At 39.7% G+C, this 24,836-nt stretch overlaps 1 protein-coding gene and 1 long non-coding RNA gene across 2 annotated transcripts; one reads left to right on the top strand and one right to left on the bottom strand.

The window, feature by feature from the left end:
- Nucleotides 1-1,331: 1,331 nt before the first annotated feature.
- Nucleotides 1,332-14,763, bottom strand: LOC130712598 (uncharacterized). The gene is made up of 5 exons (XM_057562425.1): nt 14,619-14,763; nt 10,027-10,480; nt 8,128-9,702; nt 7,066-8,077; nt 1,332-1,667 (listed from the first exon to the last, which is right to left on the bottom strand). Exons 1-5 carry the CDS (start codon nt 14,761-14,763, stop codon nt 1,332-1,334), a joined length of 3,522 nt encoding a protein of 1,173 aa, XP_057418408.1.
- Nucleotides 14,764-18,162: 3,399 nt separating this feature from the next.
- Nucleotides 18,163-21,319, top strand: LOC130715396 (uncharacterized). The gene is made up of 3 exons (XR_009011639.1): nt 18,163-19,973; nt 20,529-20,719; nt 20,988-21,319. It is a non-coding gene; the product is annotated as an uncharacterized LOC130715396 (long non-coding RNA).
- Nucleotides 21,320-24,836: the final 3,517 nt, after the last annotated feature.

Raw genomic sequence — 24,836 nt, 5'->3', positions numbered from 1 at the left:
ACCAAGTATAAAATGAACTATAATGAAAAATATTCCTTGATCAACTCTCTACCGTTTAGTACGCTGACTATGGGGAGATTAGTCACATGGCTGTCGACTGGGAGGATTCATTGGTCAAGACCAAAACATAAATAAATTATCGAAACTAATGATTAACGAATCACAATTATTTATTTCATATAAAAAATTGATTTGTTTTAATTTTATGACATATAAGCATTACAAAAAAGTAAGGATTTATCATTAAACAATATATATAATATAATATAATATAATCATATACAACTAGGTATGTATGACCAACTAAGTCATAATCTAATCACATTGGTGTGACAAAAGCACAATAAAGGTAATGAAATGAAATAAAGCTTTCACTTTTGACACTAAGATATGATCAAGAAATTACTTAGTTTCTTAAAACAGATTATAGACGTTTGAAACCAAACGCTAATTAGAGTGAACAATCAATTTGATCTCTAGAAGAAATATGTTGTTCATAACAATCCTCTTCTATGGAAATAGAATAAATCACCTTGCATCTTCAAATTGTCGACCATGTTAGTTTGACCGTTGCATTCCATCCAGCTCCCTGACCTAAGTATCATATTTATCACATTAAGTTCCAAATAAGATGTCATATCATATTGGAATGTTGTGAGATGGAAAATTCATTCATATGGGGAATGCATGTGTACTCTCCAATTTCAAACATGTCCCAGAGTACTTTGCGTGTAGATTTAATGAACAACCTAATCGTTGCCTTCCCATGCTTATAATCTTCAGTTCTTCACCATTGAAGGTCGATGGTCTTCAAACTGAGTGACACTCATCGAGATATGTCTAATCTATACTAGCTTCTCCCATATAATCTTTAGAAGAGCATACAAATCACTTGAAAAATTCTTAGAGAGTTAGCCCAAACAGCAGCGTATATGGATCGCACAAATCACCATCACTCAAGGGTGTATAGGAAAATTTCACTCATTCCAATAATACAAACATAGTGCAGTGGATCTGTAGATCAACCATACCAAATAAAGAAGCAATATGTAAAGTAGGAGAGACTTCATAAGGTTGTAATGAGGCTTTAGGTTGCAAGGTTCAATAAAAAAAAAAAAAAAAAAAAAAAATGATAAGAAAAGGGCTACAAAATTTCACAAACTAGGTGATCATACATTAAGCACTACTAGAGCAATTATTTTAATTTACTAAGGCTTATTAACTTCTCCTTTTCTCTTTTTTTCTCAAAACAAATTAATGGAGTAATTGTGTGGTATGGAAGGTGGTGTGAATAAACTCATACTACTTTTTTTGAATGAAAGTTCATTGTATTAATAAGCAAATGCAGAGTCTGCTAACAATGTTTCAGCAATACAAGAAGGGGGAGAGTCCCACCAAATCCAACCTGAATAAGATATAGCATCAGAGGCTAGCTTATGAGCAGCCACATTAGCCTTTCTATTAACATGAGAGAAAGAAATAACCGGAAAATTAGAAGCTAGTCTCTTGCAATCATCAATTATCACATCTATCTGTGGAGAGCATGGCCTCGTGCTTGTCATTGCAGCGATAATCGTTGATGAATCAGAGTCAATGATAATACATTCCAACTGCAACTCAAGTGCTGATTCCAAGCTCCAGCGCAATGCGAGGCCCTCAGCTACCCACTACTAAAAGAGTGTCAATTAGTGATGGAATTTAGTGACGGATTACAGTTCATAAGTAATAGTGACGATTTCAGTGACGGATTTGGTAAAATTGTTACGGATTAATTTTTCAAGTACCTAGTGACCAAATTAGTGACGGAAATTTTGGTCACTAAATATTTCGTCACTAATTTCGTAACTAAAATGTTAAATTTTGCGTTTAGTAACGGATTTTGTGACTTTTTTACCTTGGTAGTGTAAATTTGGAGTTTATTTACCAATCTGGTGCAACTTTTAAAATATTTACAGAACTAGTGTAAATCGCCACTAGCATTGGCGATATATATTTTTTTTATTTTACGTTCTAGAGAAATCGCCATGGCCGTTGGCGACATATATATTTTTCTAGTATCGCCATTACGATTGGCGTTAACGAAATATTATATATATTTTCTTTTAGTGTCGCCATTAGGATTGGCGACACCATATTTTTTTTTTTATGACTCTACTCATTAGTGACGGAAATACGTCCGTCACAAAATCCTAGTATATATAATATGAAAGGTATTAGTGACGGAAAGTGAAGAGAGAAGATATCCGTCGCAAAATATTTAGCGACGAAGATATTCGTCACAAAATCCTAGTGAATAATAAAAAACAAAATTAGCGACGGATAGTAGAGTAGAAATTATTCCGTCGCAAAAGTATTAGCGACGGAATATTGTTTGTGACTTCTTTACATATTATATACAAGGATTTTGTGACGGACGTTTTTCCGTCACTAACGAACAAAGTCAAAAAAAAAATTATGGTATCGCCACAGCAAGTGGCGATTTTATTAAAAAAGAAAGGAGGTATCTCCAATGTCAATAACGATTTCATAAGAACAAAAAAAAATATTAATGAAATCGTTAATGCTAGTGACAATATATACTAAATCCGTAAATAATTTAAAACTTACACTAAATTGGTAAATAAGTTTGAAAATTACACTACTGATGTAAAAAAGTCGGATTTTGTTTCCGTTGAAAAACATGTTTTACTAATTTATGATGAAAGTAGTGACGAAATTTTGTCATCACTAATTTTAATTCATTATGGGTTAGTAACCGTTTAAAAGTTGTTTCACGTTTTCAGCGGTCTGTGTTTACACATTTTCAGCGTTTTCACTTGTTATTTTTTTTTTTTGATAATTTTGAGGGCGAAAGCCCAGGAAAACAGAAACTACAAAAGTCTGGGAGTGGTAACTCCCATTACATCATTAGTAATGATAGAAAGGAGCCCCCGGGGAACATTCTCCCCATTGAAGCTAAAATTATGTACCCCATGGCCAAAGGAGGCTAAGAAATTAGCACTCTTGTTGGCTTCCCTGTATATGTCACTAAACCAGATTTCCCAATTCATATCAGCAAGGTGAAAAATCTCCTGCACAAGGTCCCTGCAAGGGTGTTCCATGGGACAACATTGGGTAATGAGCTTGAAGGCTTCACTGGAGTCTGTCTCTACTAGCAAGCGGTTCACCTTGAGATCTTAGGCCATTTGAAGACCTTTCCAAATCCCATAAAGCTCTGCTCGCAGGGGGTTGCAGATGCCTAATCTGGTGCTGAATGTAAGGCCCAAGTTTTTAAGCTTGTGTCAAGTAAATAGAATCCTATTCACGATTAGGGTTGATGTATCGTGAAGGGAAACCTGAACTAGAGTTTACCAAATGAAATAAATATGTGAAGGAGAAAGTTCAGGAAAAGTTTGAGGATTGTATCGAAGTCGATTTAAGTTATAGCACGACTAATATTCGCTTTAAAAACCTAGGACAAGAATCTTAGGAAATAACACTATGTTCCACCCTTGGAACACTGTAGGATTTTAGTCCAAAAATCTTCAGAGAAATGTTAGAACTTCTCTTTTTCCATATATCAAAATCGTTTCGAGGCGAAACTCTAGGATCTACGAACGTCCGATTCCAATCATCGGAAGTTTGCCGAAACCGAAACCCTGGTATTTCAAAACCCTAGAATCAACCGACAATGAAGACTTTTTCTATTCGGAACATCAAATGAAGATTCTACACGCGTACACCCATTTCTCTTGATGATTTCAATCTTTCTTCCGAAGGAAGTTTTCTATTCCGACATTCGATGCAAAAAGCAACTTATCGGGTAAAATAGTTTTATACCGACTATGCATTAGTTGCCAAAAATACAAGGAGACCTCTTTATAGTTTTGGAATTCTTTTGCCAAAACATATCTATTAATTCACGGAGAATGACGCCGGAAAAATCAGATTCGCGAAACTTTCATTTTCCCGCGAATTTCCAACCTTTATATATAGCAAAGAAAGGAAGAAAAACTCAAATTTTCCTCCATTTTCTCTCCTCAAGGCCGCGAGTTCATCCAAGGAAGAAGGAAGAAGAATTTTCTTCATTACTTGCTTGATCGTTGATCCGTTAGTTGCTGCTTCAAGGTTTCGAGGTATAGTCGCTAATCCTTACCTCTGATCGCTTTTTCCATAGCTTTTCTGTAGACTTTTCTGAGCCGATAGTTTATGGGTTTTTGCAAAACTATCCTGAATCTTTCAGTTCTGATTCTAAACCTCTTCTATATGTGCCCAAGATCACTTCTGCCGGATTAGATTTTCCGTTATGTCGCCGGAATTCCGCCGGAATCAATTTTAGCCTTAAATACCCATTTTTGGAGTTTTTGAGGTAAAGCTTCAACCTTTAGGCTAAAAACTATCGCCTTAGCATAGTGTTAGTAGGATTAGTTGTCATAAACGTCGTTAGTAACGTCCCTGCAAAATTTGGTTTTTGGGATTTCAGTTTTGAAATTTCTAAGTTAAAAATCATGACCAAAATACCCCTGCGACAGTTTTTGATCCGATAATTTTTCCGAGTTCAGAATACCCTTAGTTACGGCTAATGAAAGCATAGGAACCAAGTTTGATCGAAGAAAAATCGAGCCCCATAATTACCAAAAGTGGCCGAGCCCTATAGGGGAGGAGGAGGAAAATTTCCTTTTCCGAAAACTTGTCTTTCGCGCTAGATTATCGTACCTTAGAGTATAGATTACTTCGTGTAACCTTAGTAAGTATCGATAGCTTAGTTTTCGATAGATTCTGATAGTATTTCTGTGACTTTGCTTTAAAGGAACTTTTGAGGAATTTCCTGAGGAGCAACGCTTTGCTTGTGAGGAAGAGTTAGAAGATAATCCTGGAGAATCTGCAGGTGAGGGCTTCTCACTGAATCTCTAGTTAATGCTTAGGGTCGATGTTTCGACATTGTTTACTGTTTATGCACTGGAATTGTGTGTGATTGGAAAATGTTTTCTGAGGCTTCGGCTGACAATGTAGATGATTCATCTACTGAATGTTTTTGAGATTGTCTTACATGCTATGTGCTATGTGGGTAATCTAGGATGTGTGGTGCATGCTTTATATGCTAAGTGCTAAGTGTTTATGATGCGATTTATTGATATATGACTTGTTGTTGATTGTGATGATTTAAATATGCTCTGCACTGGAATCTGAGATTCTGAATCGTGAGAATAGCGGGTAGGTCATGCCGATTTTTATTTGAGAGTTTTGAGAAAGTTTGATAGGACGAATGAGATTCGGGCCTTGTTATGATGTGTATGGATCGAGACATTCTCTGGAGTCATTTGGGGATTAGGAGATCCCGATAACTTATAGGAATTTCGATAAGACTAAAAATGATATTATTTTGAAAAGAAAACTCATAAGACATTAAACAACCTCTAAATCTTTAAATAAAGATAATAAACTCGAAAGGAAGCTTCGGATGCAAACCTTAGTTTTTGGAAAACGAGAAGTGTCGTCGGATCCAAGTGTTGAGGAGTTTGGTAAGTTCTGAGTATGTTGGTACTCCTTCGCTCGTTGAGCAGTTTGTTAGCCATCCAAGGGATGAGCCGAGAAGCTTCACTGAGGCGTGAGACCTTGTGAATGCGGGATACTCCACTGAGGCGTGAGACCTTGTGGAAAGCATGGAACTCCACTGAGGCGTGAGACCTTGTGAGAGCATGAAACTTCACTGAAGCGTGAGACTTCGTGAGAGCATTGATGACCCGAAGAGTCATCGTGAGTGGTTGCACTCATTTTATGATTATTGTATTTTGTCGCAGAATCGACTTTACCTTAGGGTAAGCTTTTAGAGACATTAATTTAGCTAGAACACGTGGCGACGTGTCGAGTGAGGTCGGAGACGTTGTTTGGCTAATCATTGCATTGCATGCACTCATTAAGTGGTTTAAACACGGCGAGATACCGGACCATGGCGGATTCCAAAATTGGTTATAAGACCAGGATTTCCGCGTAAGAGCGCTGCTAGGTGACTCTTAGTAGCAGACCGAAATGGCAGGCCTTCGGGTTTTATGCTGATCTGACTACATGATGATGTTGGAGTAAGAGGCGTCACGGGCCGAAATGGTCCCACCGTGGCTGGTGTTAGGGCTGATCCGATGATGTCCATCCGTTCCGGATTGCATATTGGTTGACTGGGTTAACCTGCATATCATTTCATGCAACATGCATACTGACATAGTTGATGAGTGTGTTTGGTACTTGTTAATTCTATTTGAGGCATGTTAACTGTGATTTACTGTCGTTTATGTTCATTGAGAAATATGCAACCCTAGGATGTTATCCCTAGCTATAAGCCTAAGTGGCTAATCTTTTAATGGTATCTAATGGTGGTATTATTTATATAATTCTTTGGAGTTGACCCTCGCGTCTTCTGTGTGTGCTTTGGCGAACAAACGCCCTTTGTCAGATGTCTTTGGCGGACTAGTTCACGACGGTTCGCCCTTCGGGGGAAACTAGAGTTGGGATGCTGGAACAGGAGCGCATTGCGAGAGGAGGACGGATGGTGTACTTAGACTAGGTCGTTCTGAATTCAGATTCGGGCGACGATCATGCTAGCATGTAGGTTTTAGTGCTGGTGTGAGCTCCTCGAGATGGGATTAGTGTAGGAGTAGAGTCTTAGCTCTGAACATCATTTGTTTTCTTTGGGGACAGGGTAGTTTCCCACCTATAGCTTTTTGGTGTGGTTTCTTTACGGGAATCACAGAGAGTTGGTTGGACTTAGGAGGTCTTGCTTCAGGCCGATGGGCCAACTTATTCTCAGTTTTGAGGGATGGTGTTGCGGACACTTGACCTTTCTTGTGGATTGTACCTTTTGCCTTCGGGCGTTACACTTTTCTTTCCGTCACTAGAGGTTTACTCGTGACGAGGTTACTACTACAGCGGGGGCTGTTTATATATTGTATATTAGTTCTATTGCTTTTCGCTTTTGGGTTTTATTTAATTCAGTCTTGTCTTAGTTATTATCAAAAAAAAAATATTTCACGTTTTTCCGCATTAAGTTTACTTTTGGTTACTAAAGTCACGCCACCGAAATCGGGGTGTTACACTGAAGCCCTGAAGAATAGCTCCCTTCCAGTCCCTTATAATTCCACCACACGCTGCCCTTCCAGAATTGGTGTGGACCGATCCATCAGTGTTTAGCTTCCAGGTTCCCTGTTCAGGTTTGGACCACTTAATAAGGTGCTCCGTGCAGTGGAGCTGGTCCACGGTCTCAGGATTGTTCAGGGTACGAGTCACCTCTGAAGTAAAACTTGTCGCAATGATGATCAGATTGCTTGGCAGTGTGATATGGTTATTGAACACTAAATCGCATCTATCTTTCCAAATCTGCCAAGCAATTATACCAAACAGTAAGGGCCAAGAGAGGCCACCACGTTGCACAAAGTTTCTACGAAGATTGAAGTCCAACCAGTTTGAGATACCTTGGCTATAGAATTTACTCCAATCTTTGTCTAGGAGGAAGGCATTCCAGATCTGTTGTATGTGGGGGCAGTCCCTTAGAGCGTGAATCACTGTTTCTTCAGCATCAATACAGCGGGGGCAAAGGCCATCAGATGTCATTCTTCTCTTCATTCTTTCCTTGTTTGTAAGGAGACGAACATGAGCCACTTTCCAGAGGAAACTTTGGACCTTGGGAGGACCTTTGAATTTCCAAATTGTTCCAAAGATTCTATTAGAGGGTTGACTATCACCAGATTGGATTATAGGGTGCACAGAAGCAAGGCTAAATTTTCCATCAGAGGTGAGGCCCCAAGAGAGACTATCACCTCCATGTCCTTCTCCGGGTGGGTTGGTCTCTATGACTCTATCATAGATTTCAGGGGGTAAAATCTGCTGCAGAGTTTCCTTCTTCCACTCTCCATTCACTCTATAGAAACTAACAGAGACTGATTTAAGCCAGTTTGGAGCAGTTTCAGGGACCAAATACAGCAAGTTCCCTAGGGAGGGAATCCAGTTATCCTTCCAGAACATGGCAGTTTTCCCATCACCCAGAGACCAATGGGAGCCCAAATCAGCAAGGTGCCAAGCATGACAAATGCCTTTCCAAGTGGGAGAGCTAGGGGGTTTAGCAATGGGCAGCACACCAAGAGCAGGTTAAAGCCATACTTTGACTTGAAGACCTTTGCCCACAAGCAATTAGGCTCTTTTTTAACTATCCAAGCTAACTTTGTCATGTAGGCCCTGTTTATTGAGTGGAGGTCCCTGAAGCCCAAACCACCACAATCTTTAGGAGAGCAAATTGTTTCCCAACTTATCAGATGGCACTTTCTTTTCTCAACAGTGGAACCCCAAATAAAGTTCCTACAGAGTTTCTCAACTTCTTTGCACACCCCTAAAGGAATGGGGGTTGTTTGCATGACATAAGATGGAAGGCTAAGCAAGCAAGATTGAGTGAGAGAAACTCTACCTGCAAAGGAAAGGGAGCTAGCTTTCCAACCTGAGAGCTTCTTCTTTACCTTGTCAATAAGGAAGTTGAAATTATCCTTAGTCATTCGAGAGTGCAGCAAAGGGACACCAAGATACATGCCAAGGTTATGAGTTTGCTGGATTTCCAGGCTGTTGGATAGCTGCTCAGCTAGGTTGGTCTCGGTATTCTTTGAGAAGAAAACCCTGGATTTAGCTAAGCTGACTTTCTGGCCTGAGGCATCACAGAACTTCCTTAAAACATCATGGATAAGGGAAGCTTGATCCAAGGAAGCTTCTGCCAAAAGGATCACATCATCGACAAAAAGCAGATGGGATATTTCAGAACCAGATCTACCCACTTTGAAGGGCTTCCACTCCCCTGAACCACATGCTTCTTGAATCATAAGGGCCAACATTTCAATACAAAGGCCAAAGAGGTAAGGGGAAATGGGATCCCCTTGCCTAATGCCTCGCTGAGGGTTGAAAGATTCTGTGTAGAACCCCCTCCACGACAAGGCCATTGAAGAGGAAGAGATGCAATGGTGGACAATATTGGTGAAGTGTTCATCAAAGCCAAAGAACTTCATAGTATCAACAATGAAGGGCCATTGCAGCCTGTCATAGGCCTTCTCAAGGTCTAATTTGATCGCCATGTAGCCCTGTTTGCCTCGAAGGGATTTAAGGGAATGGATCACTTCTTGGAAAATGAGGACGTTGTCCATGGTACTTCTCCCTTTGACAAAACTGGCCTGATTGGGAGAGATGAGGTTAGGTAGCACCTTACTAATTCTGCTGGCCAGAAGTTTGGTCACCACTTTGTAGCTTGTGTTACAGAGTGAGATGGGCCTGAATTGAGAGACTCGATCAGGGGAAGTAATTTTGGGGATCAGCGCTATGATTGTCTGGTTTACTTCCATGATCTTCTCAGGTCTATGAAACACTTCCTTCACAAAGTTTGTTAAAGAATCTTTAATGTGTTCCCAATTCTTTTTAAAGAAAACTGAATGGAAGCCGTCGGGTCCAGGGGATTTGAGGTTGCCAATGCTGAATAGAGCTCCTCTCACTTCTTCTTGTAACACAGATTCAGTCATCTCCAAACTCTCATTGTCATCAAGCTTCGGGAAGGACAAGGGAAAAGGTAGGGGGCCAGAAGCCAAGTCTTCTGGGGTGTAGAGGTTTTTATAGTAGTCTACCAGCATCCTCTTGAGTTCCTGTGGGTCATAGATCCAATCTCCATCTTCATTTCTCAGAGCCTCGACTTTGTTCCTTTGCTGCCTACAAATTGTGCTCTGGTGATAGAACTTGGTGTTTTTATCACCTAGTCTAAGCTAGTTGATTTTAGCTTGTTGGGCCCAATATAACTCTTCCCGCTTAAGAATGGTTTCATAGTCCAGCCAGAGCCTCTTTCTTAACTTAAGAAGATGAGGGTTCACTCTTTGGCAAAGGCTACGTTGAATGCCATCCAACCTGGCCAGAAGTTTTCTCTTAATTCTGAAGATATCTCCAAAAATGATCTTGTTCCACTCCTGAAGGCTGGAAGTGCAAGACTCAATATTATCCAACCAGTCCCCATTAGCTACCCAGTGTTTATGGACTTACTCTTGGAAATCTGGATGGTTTAACCACGCAGCTAAGAACTTGAAGGGTTTAGGTCTTCTATCTTCTGCATTTAATCTGATCAAGACAGCACAATGGTCTGAGAAGGGTAGGGGAATATTAGTAACCGAGGCCACAGGGAACATGGTCCTCCACAGATCATTGGCCACAGCTCTATCCAACCTTTCTAGTAGGTTCCCACGCTGCCAAGTGAAAGGAGTACCCTTTGCACCAAGATCATCCAGGAGGCAAAGGTTTAAGCAATCTTGGAATCTATTAACAGCTGCTCTATTTATAGGTGCACCCCCCACTTTTTCAGATTCATAAAGGACTGAATTAAAATCTCCCACCACACACCAAGGTCCCATGACTTGGTCTTTAAAGGAGGTTAATTCTTCCCACAGTTCAATCCTTCTCCTCTCTTGAGGACTAGCATACACAACCGTCAAAATCCATCCTGTAAGACCCAAGTTTTTAAGCTTAGGATCAGTGGAAGAGATTTCCATTTACGATTAGGGTTGATGTATTGTGAAGGGAAACCTGAACTAGAGTTTACCAAATGAAATAAATTTATGAAGGAGAAAGTTCAGGAAAAGTCAAAGGATTACATCATGATCGATAAAAGTTATAGCACGATCGTTATACGCTTAAACCTAGGTCAGAAACCCTAGTATATAGCTGATTTTCACTTTTAGGCACGACGGAAGTTAATTCCAAAAATCTTCAGAGAAATGTTAGAACTTCTCTTTTTCCATATATCACAATCGTTTCGAGGCGAAACTCTAGGATCTACGAACGTCCGATTCCAATCATCGGAAGGTTGCCGAAACCGAATCCCTGGTATTTCAAAACCCTAGAATTTCTCGACAATGAAGACTTTATCTATTCAGAGCTTCAAATGGGTATTCTACACGCGTACACCCATTTCTCTTGATGATTTCAATCTTTCTTCAGAAGGAAGTTTTCCATTCCGACATTCGATGCAAAAAGCAACTTATCGGGTAAAATAGTTTTACACCGACTTTGCACCGACTTTGCATTAGTTGCCAAAAATACAAGGAGACATCTTCTTAGCTTAGGAATTCCTTTGCCAAAACCTATCTTAGAATTCATGGAGAATGATGCCGGAAAAATCAGATTCGCGAAACTTTCATTTTCCCGCGAATTACCATTTTCTATATATAGCAAGCAAGTGAGAAAAAAACACAAAACTCCTCCATTTTCCCTCTCAAGGCCGCGAGTTCATCAAGGAAGAAGGAGAAGAAGATTTTGTTCAATCCTTGCTTGATCGTTGATTAATCAGTTGCTGCTTCAAGGTTTCGAGGTATAGTCGCTAATCCTTACCTCCGATCGCTTTTTCCATAGCTTTTCTGTAGAGTTTTCTGAGCTGATAGTTTATGGGTTTTTGCAAAACTATCCCGAATCTTTCATTTCTGATTCTAAACCTCTTCCTTATGCGCCCAAGATCACTTCTGCCGGGTTAGATTTTCCGTTATGTCGCCGGAATTCCGCCGGAATCAATTTGAGCCTAAAATACCCATTTTTGGAGTTTTTGAGGTAAAGCTTCAACCTTTAGGCTAAAAACTATCGCCTTAGCTTAGTGTTAGTAGGATTAGTTGTCATAAACGTCGTTGGTGACGTCCCTGCAAAATTTTATTTTTGGGATTTCAGTTTTGAAAATCCTAAGTTAAAAATCATGACCAAAATACCCCTGCGACAGTTTTTGATCCGATAATTTTTCCGAGTTCAGAATACCCTTAGTTACGGCTTATGAAAGCATAGGAACCAAGTTTGATCGAAGAAAAATCGAACCCTACAATTAACCAAAGTGGCCGAGCCCTATTAGGGGGAAGGAGGAAAATTTCCTTTTCCGAAAACTTGTCTTTTCGCGCTAGATTATCGTACCTCGGAGTATGTATTGCTTCGTGTAACCTTAGTAAGTATCGATAGCTTAGTTTTCGATAGATTCTGATAGTATTTCTGTGACTTTGCTTTAAAGGAACTTTTGAGGAATTTCCTGAGGAGCAACGCTTTGCTTGTGAGGAAGAGTTAGAAGATAATCCTGGAGAATCTGCAGGTGAGGGCTTCTCACTGAATCTCTAGTTAATGCTTAGGGTCGATGTTTCGACATTGTTTACTGTTTATGCATTGGAATTGTGTGTGATTGGAAAATGTTTTCTGAGGCTTCGGCTGACAATGTAGATGATTCATCTACTGAATGTTTTCGAGATTGTCTTACATGCTATGTGCTATGTGCTATGTGGGTAATCTAGGATGTGTGGTGCATGCTTTATATGCTAAGTGCTAAGTGTTTATGATGCGATTTATTGATATATGACATGTTGTTGATTGTGATGATTTAAATATGCTCTGTACTGGAATCTGAGATTCTGAATGGTGAGAATAGCGGGCAGGTCATGCCGATTTTATTTTGAGAGTTTGGAGAAAGTTTGATAGGACGAACGAGGTTCGGGCCTTAATTTTGTTTAGTGGATCGAGACCTCCTCTGGAAGCGACATGGGATTGGGAGATCCTGCAAATGTATAAGACTTGCGATAAGACAAAAGGGAATCTATTTTATAAAGAAAATTCATAAGACCTTAAATAACCTCAAAATCTTTAAGTAATGATAACAACCTCGAAGGAAGGCATTGGAAGTCAAATCATAGTTTTGGAAAAGCGAGGAGTGTCGTCGGATCCAAGTGTTGAGGAGTTTGGTAAGTTCTGAGTATGTTGGTACTCCTTCGCTCGTTGAGCAGTTTGATAGCCATCCAAGGGATGAGCCGAGAAGCTTCACTGAGGCGTGAGACCTTGTGAATGCGGGATACTCCACTGAGGCGTGAGACCTTGTGGAAAGCATGGAACTCCACTGAGGCGTGAGACCTTGTGAGAGCATGAAACTTCACTGAAGCGTGAGACTTCGTGAGAGCATTGGTGACCCGAAGAGTCATCGTGAGTGGTTGCACCCATGCATATACGCGATGAAGTGCCAAGCAGAGTACTTCGGTATAGCAGGAAGTAACGATCAGCCATGCAGAGTTGGATCGGTCCTGACTATACCTGGCACAACAGGAGGTAACGATCATCCATGTAGAGTTGTATCGTGCCTGTTGATGTTCGGCATAGCAAGCAGAAATGGTCAAACCATGTAGAGTTTGTACCGTCTTGACTATAGCCAAAGGTGATAAGCGACGCCCGAGCAGAAATGGTTAAACACGAGGCTAGTGTTACGACCGTCTCGAGGTGCCCAGCCTATAAGTGGCAATACCTTTGGTTTGTCCCGTCGCCAAGCAGAGTGACGTTGTTGTTTTGTTCCGTCGCCAAGCAGAGTGACGTTGTTGTTTTGTTCCGTCGCCAAGCAGAGTGACGTTGTTGTTTTGTTCCGTCGCCAAGCAGAGTGACGTTGTCGGTTTGTTCCGTCGCCAAGCAGAGTGACGTTATTCGGGTTTTATGCTGATTTGACTACATGATGATGTTGGAGTAAGAGGCATCACGGGCCGAAATGGTCCCACCGTGGCTGGTGTTAGGACTGATCCGATGATGTCCATCCGTTCCGGATTGCATATTGGTTGACTGGGTTAACCTGCATATCATTTCATGCAACATGCATACTGACATAGTTGATGAGTGTGTTTGATACTTGTTAGTTCTACTTGATGCATGTTAACTGTGATTTACAGTCGTTATATTCTTTGTGGAAATATGCAACCCTAGGATGTTATCCCTAGTTATAAGCCTAAGTGGCTATTATCTTATTTATATTTATTGGTGCTATTATTTACATAATTCCTTGGAGTTGACCCTCGCGTCTTCTGTGTGTGCTTTGGCGAACAAACGCCCTTTGTCAGATGTCTTTGGCGGGCTGATTCATGATGGTTCATCCTTCGGGAGGAACTAGGGTTGAGATGCGGGAACTGGAGCGTATCGCGGTAGCGAGAGGAGGACGGATGGTGTACATAGACTAGGTCGTTCTGGATTCAGATTCGGGCGACGATCATGCTAGCATGTAGGTTTTAGTGCTGGTGTGAGCTCCTCGAGATGGGATTAGTGTAGGAGTAGAGTCTTAGCTCTGAACATCATTTGTTTTCTTTGGGGACAGGGTAGTTTCCCACCTATAGCTTTTTGTGTGGTTCTTTACGAGAATCACAGAGAGTTGGTTGGACTTAGGAGGTCTTGCTTCAGGCCGATGGGCCAGCTTATTCTCAGTTTTGAGGGATGGTGTTGCGGACACTTGACCTTTCTTGTGGATTGTACCTTTTGCCTTCGGGGCGTTACACTTTTCTTTCCGTCACTGGAGGTTTACTCGTGACGAGGTTACTACTACAGCGGGGGCTGTTTATATATTGTATATTAGTTCTGATTATTGTTATTGTTGGGTTTTATTTAATTCAGTCTTGTCTTAGTTATTATTAAAAAAAAAAAAAATCTACGTTTTTCCGCATTAAGTTTATTTTGGTTACTAAAGTGACGCCACCGAAATCGGGGTGTTACACATCCCCCATTGTCACTCGGGTTCACATGGAGATGTATGCATTGTGGTTTTATATCAATCACCTGTATAGTGCATTGGGATTGCTTCCAACAGCACCAAATGCCTCCGGAGAAGCCCACAGAATCACTTTTAGCAAAACTATCAAAACCAGAATTTTCAAGCACCTTATCAGCTCTAGGCCCACTAATTCTGGGTTCCAAAACAGCAAGGAAGCTCAAATGGTGAATTCTTGTACAGTCTTTAATCATATTAGAAAAGTTTCTCTTTCCAGCTCCCCTGCAATTCCAAATCATGCAATTCATTTGAAACTTTTGGGAAGGGAACAGAGCCTGCAGCTCACAGACATTAAAACTTAGGAGGACAATCCTCCTCCACCATATTGTCACCTGGAAAAGCATTATCCTCTTGCCCCAGGTCTTCATCATGGCTACTTTGCATAGCATCACCAGGATCACCAACATCTTTTTTAAGGAGCAAGGCCTGAACGAACTTCAGCTCCTCTTTGGAGGGGGTATGCAAGCTGCCCTGGAGCTCTTCATCACTGGCCTTTCTGGCTTTGAATTCCTCCCAAAGAGCAAGTTGGTGTTGTCTAACTGTTTTCAGAATATCACACTCCTGCAATGACAATTGTTTGTCTGGCTTCTCCCTTGGTTGGACAGGAGTTTTCTCTACTGTATTGGCTTGAACTCTTCCGTTTTCCTTGTCATGCACTTTCTCCACTATGGGGGAAGTCTTTCCATTGGTTGCTGACCCCATCTGGGTGGAGTGGTTGCTTCTGTTATTTGCTCTTGGTTGTTTCTTTTGCCCTCCTTGGTGTACCTTACTACTGCTCCCTTGTTGGTTACCTTGCCCTATCTTATCCTGGGGTCTAACTGGTTGTTCTTTCTGTCCCATTTCATCCTCCAACACATGAAAGCGGGATCCATTCCCTTGTTGGGGAATTTGCTGGTTAAGAGGACTGAGAGGCTTCCTCTTGGGGCTCTTTTTGACCATCATCCAAGGACCAAATCCCTTAGGGTTTTCCTTATTTGCTTCTGGTTGGGCTTTTGGTGGGGGGGGGGGGCTGCTGCTGTGTTCTTCTTGCATCATAGGGTCAGGGCCAGGTCCAGTTGAGAAAACTGGAGAATTTCCAACAGTACGGTTCCCTGGGATCAGTAGGTCAGGACAGCAGTCACTCTTGTGGCCATATTTGCCACAGTTGAAGCAGATAGAGTGCAGCCCTTCATACTCAAGGCAATGTTCCTCCCCAAGTGCTGTGAAGGTTGGGACTAACTCTCGACTAAGATCGACTTCAACACAAATACGGGCAAATTTCCCCCTAGAGTGGATTGCAGTATGCTGGTCAATCTTCAGCATTGTACCAATCAGTGAGCTAAGGCGCCACAGGAAGGTGTTGTTGTACAGTTCCACAGGGAGCTTAGGCAACGTAATCCATACAGCAATTTTTCTAGCTGCATCCTCTTCAGCTTTGAACATGGGTCTCCATCTTTGGACCATCAAGTAGTGGTCGGCTATCATCCAAGGGCCTTCAAACAGGGCAAGTTTATAGTCATTTTCAGAGGCAAAACGTACCAGGAAGTAGTCTTCTGCCAGGTCAATCACTTTGACATCTCCTTCCTTGGCCCATAGACGGTGAAGGCGTTGGTTCATCCACTTGAAACCAATTCTTTTCCCAACAGCTTCACAAACAGAGTGAATTTCCAAGGGCGGCACCACTGTTCGTACTCCTCAAGAGAAATAGGAACCACAGGGTTTGGGTTGAAAGGTTTGCTGGTTTCCCGGGAACCCTCTAGGTCCAAATCACCCACAGCCAGCTCTTCTCTTACCAGGTCCACAATCTCCTGGTCTGTGAAAGAACTACTTTTTCATTTATAAAAAACTGATCATAATTTTCCCGATATAAACAAAAAAAAAAACTGATCATAAATGAAAGTTTATAAAAATTAACTATAAACAATTAATCATTTTAAATGCAGTAATTATATAGACTCGTTTCTTATAGAAAAGATATTGATAATTACTTTTACAATTAAAATTATATTTCTTACAAAAAATATTGATACCAAATTATTTTTTAGTTAAATATGGAAGAAAAAACAACAAAGAAAAAAAAGTCACTACTTTATTCCGTTATGAATCAGAGACACAATCAAACAAGATGAAGGTAGTCGCCAAACCTGGCGTTGCAAACTATCCCGAGTCGCTTGGTGAGCCAGCATATCTGCAACTTGGTTGTTCGCCAACGGAATCTGGACAATTGTGAAAAAAATCAGATTATTCGGATAATTTATATTTTTTTACCACATTTAAATCTAAATAAACTTGCCCGATGGAAGAATAAACTGTTAAGTCTGAACATATACCTAAAAATTCATTATGTTATTTTTGATGATAACAATGATAAGGTTATAAGCATATTAAGTGAACAAGTACTTAAACATAATGTTTTGAAATTTCAAGTACAAATCCCTCTCAAGGACTAACTCTTCAAGCTCAAGAAACTTAGTCTGACTTCTGGATTGTCTTACCTTAGAAGCCAACATTGTCTACCTCTCAATGTCAAGACATTGTCTAATTCATTTTGGCATGGATCATCTGACTCTTGGAACATATAGTCTGAGAGTTTGGATCTTCTTAAAATAGTACTATGAAGACCTAGGACCAAAACAAGACAGATGACCTCTATCATAGGTTACATCTTGTGAAAGCAGAAGTCATTGAGAATGAGAGTAGTAACAAGGATACAAGAAGGGGGTTGAATTGTGTTTGTATAAACTTTTCGTTGGTTAATAACTTTTAATCATTTTGATTTACAATGTTCCATTAGACGATGGTGCAACTGATAGATATTGTGAACAAGACGGTTAGAAATGATTTAAGATGCGCACTTACAATTTTATCATGGTTTACCCAATCATAGGCTACGTCTAGTCCTTGACATTCCACCAAGATTTCTATTAGGTATTAATAAGGACTTCTCCTGCAAATATTAATCAAGGACTACTCCTATTAGTATTAATAAAGAAATCCTCCTCCGTAGAAGAGAAATCTAGTAAAAGAGAAATTTTAAAAACGTGAGTGCCAAGTGTGTGTTGTTAACCAACATATGTTGCCTCAGTTGGTAAAGACATACCACTTCCTCTCACAAGGTAAAGTTTTGATTTTCGCCATGATGTGAGGGTATGTTGGTGAGCGATCTATAAATACATTCGCAAGCAACTTTTAATTCCAAAAACATGCACTATTCGGAGGCAAATCCACTCAAATTTTATCCATACAAAAATGTTGTTGCAACAGCTATAAGCTTACACTACTAAAAAAGTGTCAATTAGTGACGGAATTTAGTGACGGATTACAGTTCATAACTAATAGTTACGATTTCAGTGACGGATTTGGTAAAATTGTTACAGATTAATTTTTCAAGTACCTAGTGACCAAATTAGTGACGGAAATTTTGGTCCCTAAATATTTCGTCACTAATTTCGTAACTAAAATGTTAAATTTTGCGTTTAGTAACGGATTTTGTTTCCGTTGAAAAACATGTTTTACTAATTTATGATGAAAGTAGTGACCAAATTTTGTCATCACTAATTTTAATTCATTATGGGTTAGTAACCGTTTAAAAGTTGTTTCACGTTTTCAGCGGTCTGTGTTTACACATTTTCAGCGTTTTCACTTGGTTGCTTCCATTACCTGCACATTTTTCTTCCCTCGCTCAGATTTGTTCGACAACACGCGAAGTTCCACGAACGAAGCTCACCCTTCTCCGCCGCCGTGCGCTCCTCCGGCGACGCTCCTGCATACGCTCCTCCGACGATCAGGTCCGAAGCCTCTGATTCTCCTCCAACATCGTTGAAGGCATCAACCACCTACTCTACGCCACCGTCACCTCCGATTTTCGCTGCCGCGAACCACCGCTTCCTCTCCCGCTATCCGCTTTCTTGTTTCTATTCTAGTGTCGCTAGAGGCGACATCGACTGCGATTTGTTCGCTCTCGCTCTCTCCTTTCCGATTTCACTGTACGAACACAACTCAGTGTTCCATCAAAACCCTAATTCCTCTTTCCAATTTCATCCAACTATGCTTGTTATTGCATCTGCTTATTGTGATTGTCATTATCATGATTATGTGATTTGATTTTTCACGCGTGCGTTGCAATTTGCATATTATGTTTCTTTCTCAAATCAAAGCTTTTGATTTCAGGGGTGAATATGGGGGAACACATTCAGGTTTCGCTCTTGTTATCAAACACACATGCAAATTTTTGCACTTATTCTTTTGATGATCTGAGTCAGTAGAATCTGATATGTTTTTAGTTTTTATGATATGATTTGGTTTTCTACCTTAAGTTCTGACATTTGAGGATAGATTTATGCAGAGTTTGCTATTGTTCCATAAGTGAATTACTTGTTGAAGTCATTTATTTAGGGAAGTGTTATCTGGTTGAATAATTCTGATTTATGGCAAGGCTTTGCAAATTTTGCTTAGTTCCTTATCCAACAAAACCTGTAGGATGGAGCTGGGTAGAGGATTAGCAGTTTCATCATTCACGTAAATCCTTTTTTTATGCTTTGAGATTTTCTTATGACTGCTATGGATGCTTTGCTATAATGTCGCTGATTTTCTTCTCTTTCGACATGAATCAACAAATGATGAACAATCATGTTAGTAGCTTTTCTGTGAATATTGAGTTTTGATTATTCCAATTTTTGTGTATATTCAACCGAGACAACTAAGTTTTCTTGATTGAATCAAAATTTCCTGTACTAAAATTGATTGTTTTCTGGTTGCTGGTGATTCAATTCCCCCCACCCCCCCTCTTTTATTTTCCAAATTCAATGCACAGTGCTTATTGGTAGGATAGATACTTGTAGTGAGGGAGTAATTAACTTGTACTTGATTTGGCCTGTGACCTAGGCTTCTACCTTTCAGTTCGCAGCTAGTAAGAGACACTAGAGAGAAGCAGATACAGCTATGGAAAGAGCTTATTTTAGACTAGTGTAAAACCCAGAAGATATTTGTGATCAGGCTTGAAGAAGAATTTCCTCTATAGTGAACCTGAGCAATTGCCTTTGAATATCCTGAATCGATTTTTAGGTCCAATGATTCTATATTCAATAATTATGTTTTTGTTAAGTACTTTATTAGATGTTTAAGTAAGTGCAGAGGGATGGGTTTGGTTTATAACTTCTATGAAATATGCCCACATGTCTTTTTCTTTTTTTTGGTAGTTAAAGTGACAGATTCATTTTAATTCATCTGCTATGTTTATACTGTTATGTTCTGCTTCTTATAGTTCGCCATAGCTTTCTCAATTGCTTCTTATAGGATGTTGACATTTTCCTTGTTATAAATCACGCATCCTTCTTACTGCTGAAAATGGAAGAGTATTAGCGGACAAGTTATTGAGAGTAGGAGGAACAAGAGTATTCCCACAACACACTAATCAGCAACTCAGGTATGTCTTTTATGCTTCCCCCTTGTTCTTTTTCCCCTTCATGTTGACCTGTGATTGTGTCCTGTTATTCATGCGCTTTTGCTCTATTATTGCTGGTGTCGGTGTGGTGTTAGATATATGCCAGTCCATCTCTATCTTTACATGGTGAAAGACATTGTGTAGTAACCAGTTAGTCTGATAATCTGAACCAAGTAAAATATCTTAATCCAAACCTGCTTTGCTTCTGAAAATTTGATATGGAATTTGAGATTTCTTGCTTGTTAGAGTGGTGCTCATGATTTTATGCCATTGACATTGATGTATTTCTAGTTCATGATTTTCAGTTGTTTTTTTAGGCTTGAGAAAATATAAGTTAGTCATGAAATTCACACTTCAATCAGTTCAAGAGATGATATATAACAATATTATAAGTTTGGTTGGACTTTGAGAATAAAGTTCGAGTTTGATGGCCCTCTTATGTTAATTTGATGGTTGGTTGAGATCAGTTCAGTTATATTTACTCTTTTGGATTTGGGTTCATATACATTATTTAGTTGATATATTTTTAATTGACAGGTTTCCATTCCCTTATTTTGCTTCCCCCTCCCCATCATTATGGCCCCTGCTCAATAACCTTCATTTTGACAAGAGTAGGCACAAGAAGTGAATCTTCATTTTGAATTGCTGAGCTTGTTGTGTCCCTGATGGAAAAAAAGTGTGATATATAGAAGAAAAGCACAGGGTCAATCGATCACTTGACGGGAAGGGTAATTTTCAATCTATTCTGCTGTTTCTTTTTAAGTGTTTATTTTTCATTGCTTATTTTGTTGTATTTTTCTTGTGCACTTACTGCTGACTGAGTATACTCTACAATGGATTAGCTGGAGTTTCTGGCTTAGTGTGTTTTGAACCATTTAGAAGGGAAAATACTGAATAGGCAGAAGGGATATCCATCAAAAGCAGTAGAAGCTGGTTGGTAAAAAAACTGAATGATAGGAATAATATATAACACTAATCCATATTTTATTTTTGCAGAAAACATCTTATGATATGGAACCAAATTGTTGGGATCTATTTCGAAAGATCCACACAGTGAAGGGAGATAAGTCAAAGTGGGTGTCCCATGAGGAGATTATTCGTTCTTCCCAAGAGGCTTTCCAATATTGTCTAACAAGTAAACTTTGATGAGATTTTGCATAAATTAATTTGAACCTTCAATTTTCATTTTACTTTGTTCATTCATTATAATGTAATAGTGTGTTGAGCTAGATATTTGAAATTGGGATGAATTGTTAAACTTGCACATTAGTTGGCTATTTGAAATTTATTTTTGTTGCTTTGCTTTCAAATTTTACAAGTTACTTAAATGAGTTTAATTGTCAGTTTGTCATTTCAAATAAATTCAAAAAAGATGTTGAAATTTTGTGACGGAACATTCTGTCACAAATGTATGACGGAGATTCCTAATGGAAAGTCATCCGTAATAGAATTAGTGACGGACCGGAGCGTCACTGTTTATTAACGAAATTTATCCGTCACTAATTAGTTACGGATAGTTCCAACTACACCTCTAGCTTTTTAGTAACATAATTTTATTATTAGTTACGGATAATTTTCGTCACTAATTTGTTACGAACCAAAAATTTCGTTACAAGTGATTAGGGCTGTCCATCGGTCGGGTTCGGTCGGTTTCGGGCCCAAAAAGGTCCACTGACCGAACCCGCATGACATAAAATTGGGCCCCTAACCGACCATGAGATGTGTCGGTTTGGATCGGTTTCGGTTTGGTCGGGTAACAGACGGGTCGGGTCGGTTCCACCAGATTTTGCAGAGAACACTCAAAACAGAAAGATGAAGAACCATGACCAAACAAATTAACCAAGAACAACATAGTCAAGAACAAGTTTTCAATTGCTATTCTCATGCGAAATAGCATGTTCATTTCATCTTGCGATATCAGAATTGATTGAGGCAAAATGAAGATGAACAAGCTATTACGGACTAGAGAAGCATGGAGGAAGAAGGCAAGAAGCCATGCAGATGCAGTGGTGGAGTGAGTGGCTAGGGTGGTGGCGGCACAGAGTATGGCGACGCAGGGAGGGGTGGTGGCGGCTAGGGTTTGGAGTTTGGAGTTTGGAGAGAAGAAGAAGAGGAGGAGAAGGGTGGTGGCGGCGGATCTGAAAAGGAAGGGTGGTGGCGGCTAGGGTTTGGAGTTTGGAGAGAAGAAGAAGAGGAGAAGGGTGGTGGTGGTGGTGGTGGTGGCGGCGGCGGGTCTGAGAGAGAGAGCAGAGGTTGAGAGAAGAAGAGAATGAGAGTTGAGAGGTTGAGAGAGAGAGAGAGAGGTTGGGATTGGGACGGCTAGGTTTGGGAGGGTTAAAAAATTTAGTGGGTGGGGTAATGGCCTAGGGTTTCTGAAGCCTTTTTTTTTTCCTCCCCTCACTCACACACAATGGGCTGGGCCGTTGGAGGAACTATTTTTTTTTTATCCCTAATCGGTCGGGTCGGTCGGTTCAGAACCCAGACCGACCCGACCGGTTAAAACCGGTTTTTTTTAATTGTAAGACCCGATAACCGACCCGGCCCGCCCGAAAAGCCTTTTTTTGGCCACGGGCCGGTCGGGCCAAAAAATGTTGGACAGGCACTTGAAGTGATTAGCAACGAGACTTTTTGTTACAGTTGATATTCTGTCATAAATTCCCTCACTAACATGCTTTGTGACGGAATTTTTAACACTCTGTGACGGAATTTATCTGTCACTGATTCCGTTTTTTTAGTAGTGACCAGAGGATCCTGCCGAACACTCACCACATGAGATGCCGCAGCCATGAAAGCAGAGGTGTGCGACCTCACCACCATCCCAAGCCCTGTTGATTCACTCCCAGTCCAACCGGCATCAACATTCACCTTCAGACATCCCTCCGGCGGTGGCTTCCATCAAACCCGACGCTCCCTTTGACGAACGCACTGTCGCGGGTGCGTGTCAAAGTATTTTTGCTTTGAATGCAGTACAAGGTGTTGAACACCAGGATCGTTCTCACAAGGACTTGGTAAATTATTAATTGATATTAGAGTAAAACAAAAGCAAATAAAAAGGGGGGTTTTTGATTGATTTGTTAGAAGGTAACAAAGCAATAATTAAATAGATCAGACAGAAGAGAGAAAGCGTTAGTCATCGGATTATAACATTCAAATGCAACAAACCTTCATTGGTTACAAAAGATTAATTCTTCCTTATGAATTTCCTAATTCGTGAGAACTAATTAACTAAGCGGAAATTAATTCACAGTTTCCTAAACTAAGCGATTAAGAAACAGTTACGAACTAACATGAACTAAGCGAACATGCATAAACTCTTATTTCTAAAACTAAGGAATTAAGAAAACCCTAGATCAGAAATAGAGATGATGAGGATTAATAAAAACAAATTCACATTAAGAATAGAACCTCAAGTTTGCAAACACAAGAATATTAAAAATCTTAAGACTAACTATGGAGTTTAGCAATTCATATTAGAAAAGATGGAGAGATATGAGGAGGAGGTGGAAGAGGTTATGGTGAGATGAGGTGGCTTCTAACAAAATCATAAACTCACATATTTATACTAATAAATAAACTTGTTCATCAAGTAACAATCCTTGTTATCTAATTTTTTTCTAAATCTTCACAAAATCGGGCCCACATAAAGGAGTAATCTGCTGAACACTTAGGCATTCGCGGGTCCCACAAGGAGTTTGAATCTTCAATCAAGGTAAACATGAGAATCGTAGAACTTTAAGTTAGCTTCGCGAACCTTCAATCGGATCCTAATTCGGAGTTATGTAGCCCAAGATATGATCATTTTAGTGCAGACTGTTCAGACTCGCACGATTAGCGACAGAAACTTTGCAAGGCAATTCTGACCAAGTTCAAGACTGGTTATCGAATTATGCTGAACATGAAAGTTGTAGGGCTTCGAGTTAGCTTTCCAACGACATATTATTCGCCCTATTTGAATATTTGTAGATCCATATTTAATCTGTTCTAGAAAAAGAGTCACAGAAACTAAAAGTGTAGAATTAAGCACTTTTTTATGAATAATCCAATTAAGCATTAATGGTCAGAACATGGCTAAGTGATAACAATTAAGCACAAAAATGTATATAATGACTTATAAAGACACACATAAAGTGCATCAATTATACTCTTATCAAATACCCCCACACTTAGCCTTTTGCATTCCAGAGCAAAACTTAACTTCAAAGAAGAATCAGAAAATCACATATGATAACAAGTACTTCCTAAAACATAAAAACTGAGCTCACACTTTTCTTTGAGAAGTGAAAATTCAGATTTATGAGCAAGAAAACAACCACTTCACTTTTCATAGAGATTAGACAAACAAGAACTCCATCACCTACATTCCAAGCCAATAAGAATTGCAATTTGAACATCAAAGTTGGATGCAAGTGTTATAATCTCTGCTCTCAAGTGTTTGGGCTTGTATTTAATCATGCTTAAGAAACTCTCATCATCTCATGAAAACATGAATCTATCATAGGCTTGACAAGATTCTAACACAACAAATTAAATTGAACAAATGCACACAATGATCAAAAGACTTTTCAAGGTTGTAATGAGGCTAAGGTTAAGTAAGGATTTATGAAAGATATTCAGAGTTAAAACCTTAGTAAAAATAAGAGCAATGGGGAATAATTCAAATTAAACTTACTCACAACCCCAAGAATTAACACATTCTTCCTTTTCACAACTTTCTTTTTACAATTTTCAATTCTTTTATTTTTCCTTTTGCAATGAATACCTTCCTTCACTTTGTAACTTCACTTTTTTTTTTCAGCATTTCCATTTTTTTTCTTTCAACTTTTTTTCAGCTTGCTTACAATTTAT

Source organism: Lotus japonicus, chromosome 4 (assembly GCF_012489685.1).
Source record: "Lotus japonicus ecotype B-129 chromosome 4, LjGifu_v1.2".
NCBI classification, from domain to species: domain Eukaryota; kingdom Viridiplantae; phylum Streptophyta; class Magnoliopsida; order Fabales; family Fabaceae; genus Lotus; species Lotus japonicus.
This window is presented reverse-complemented; position numbering and strand designations above follow the sequence as displayed.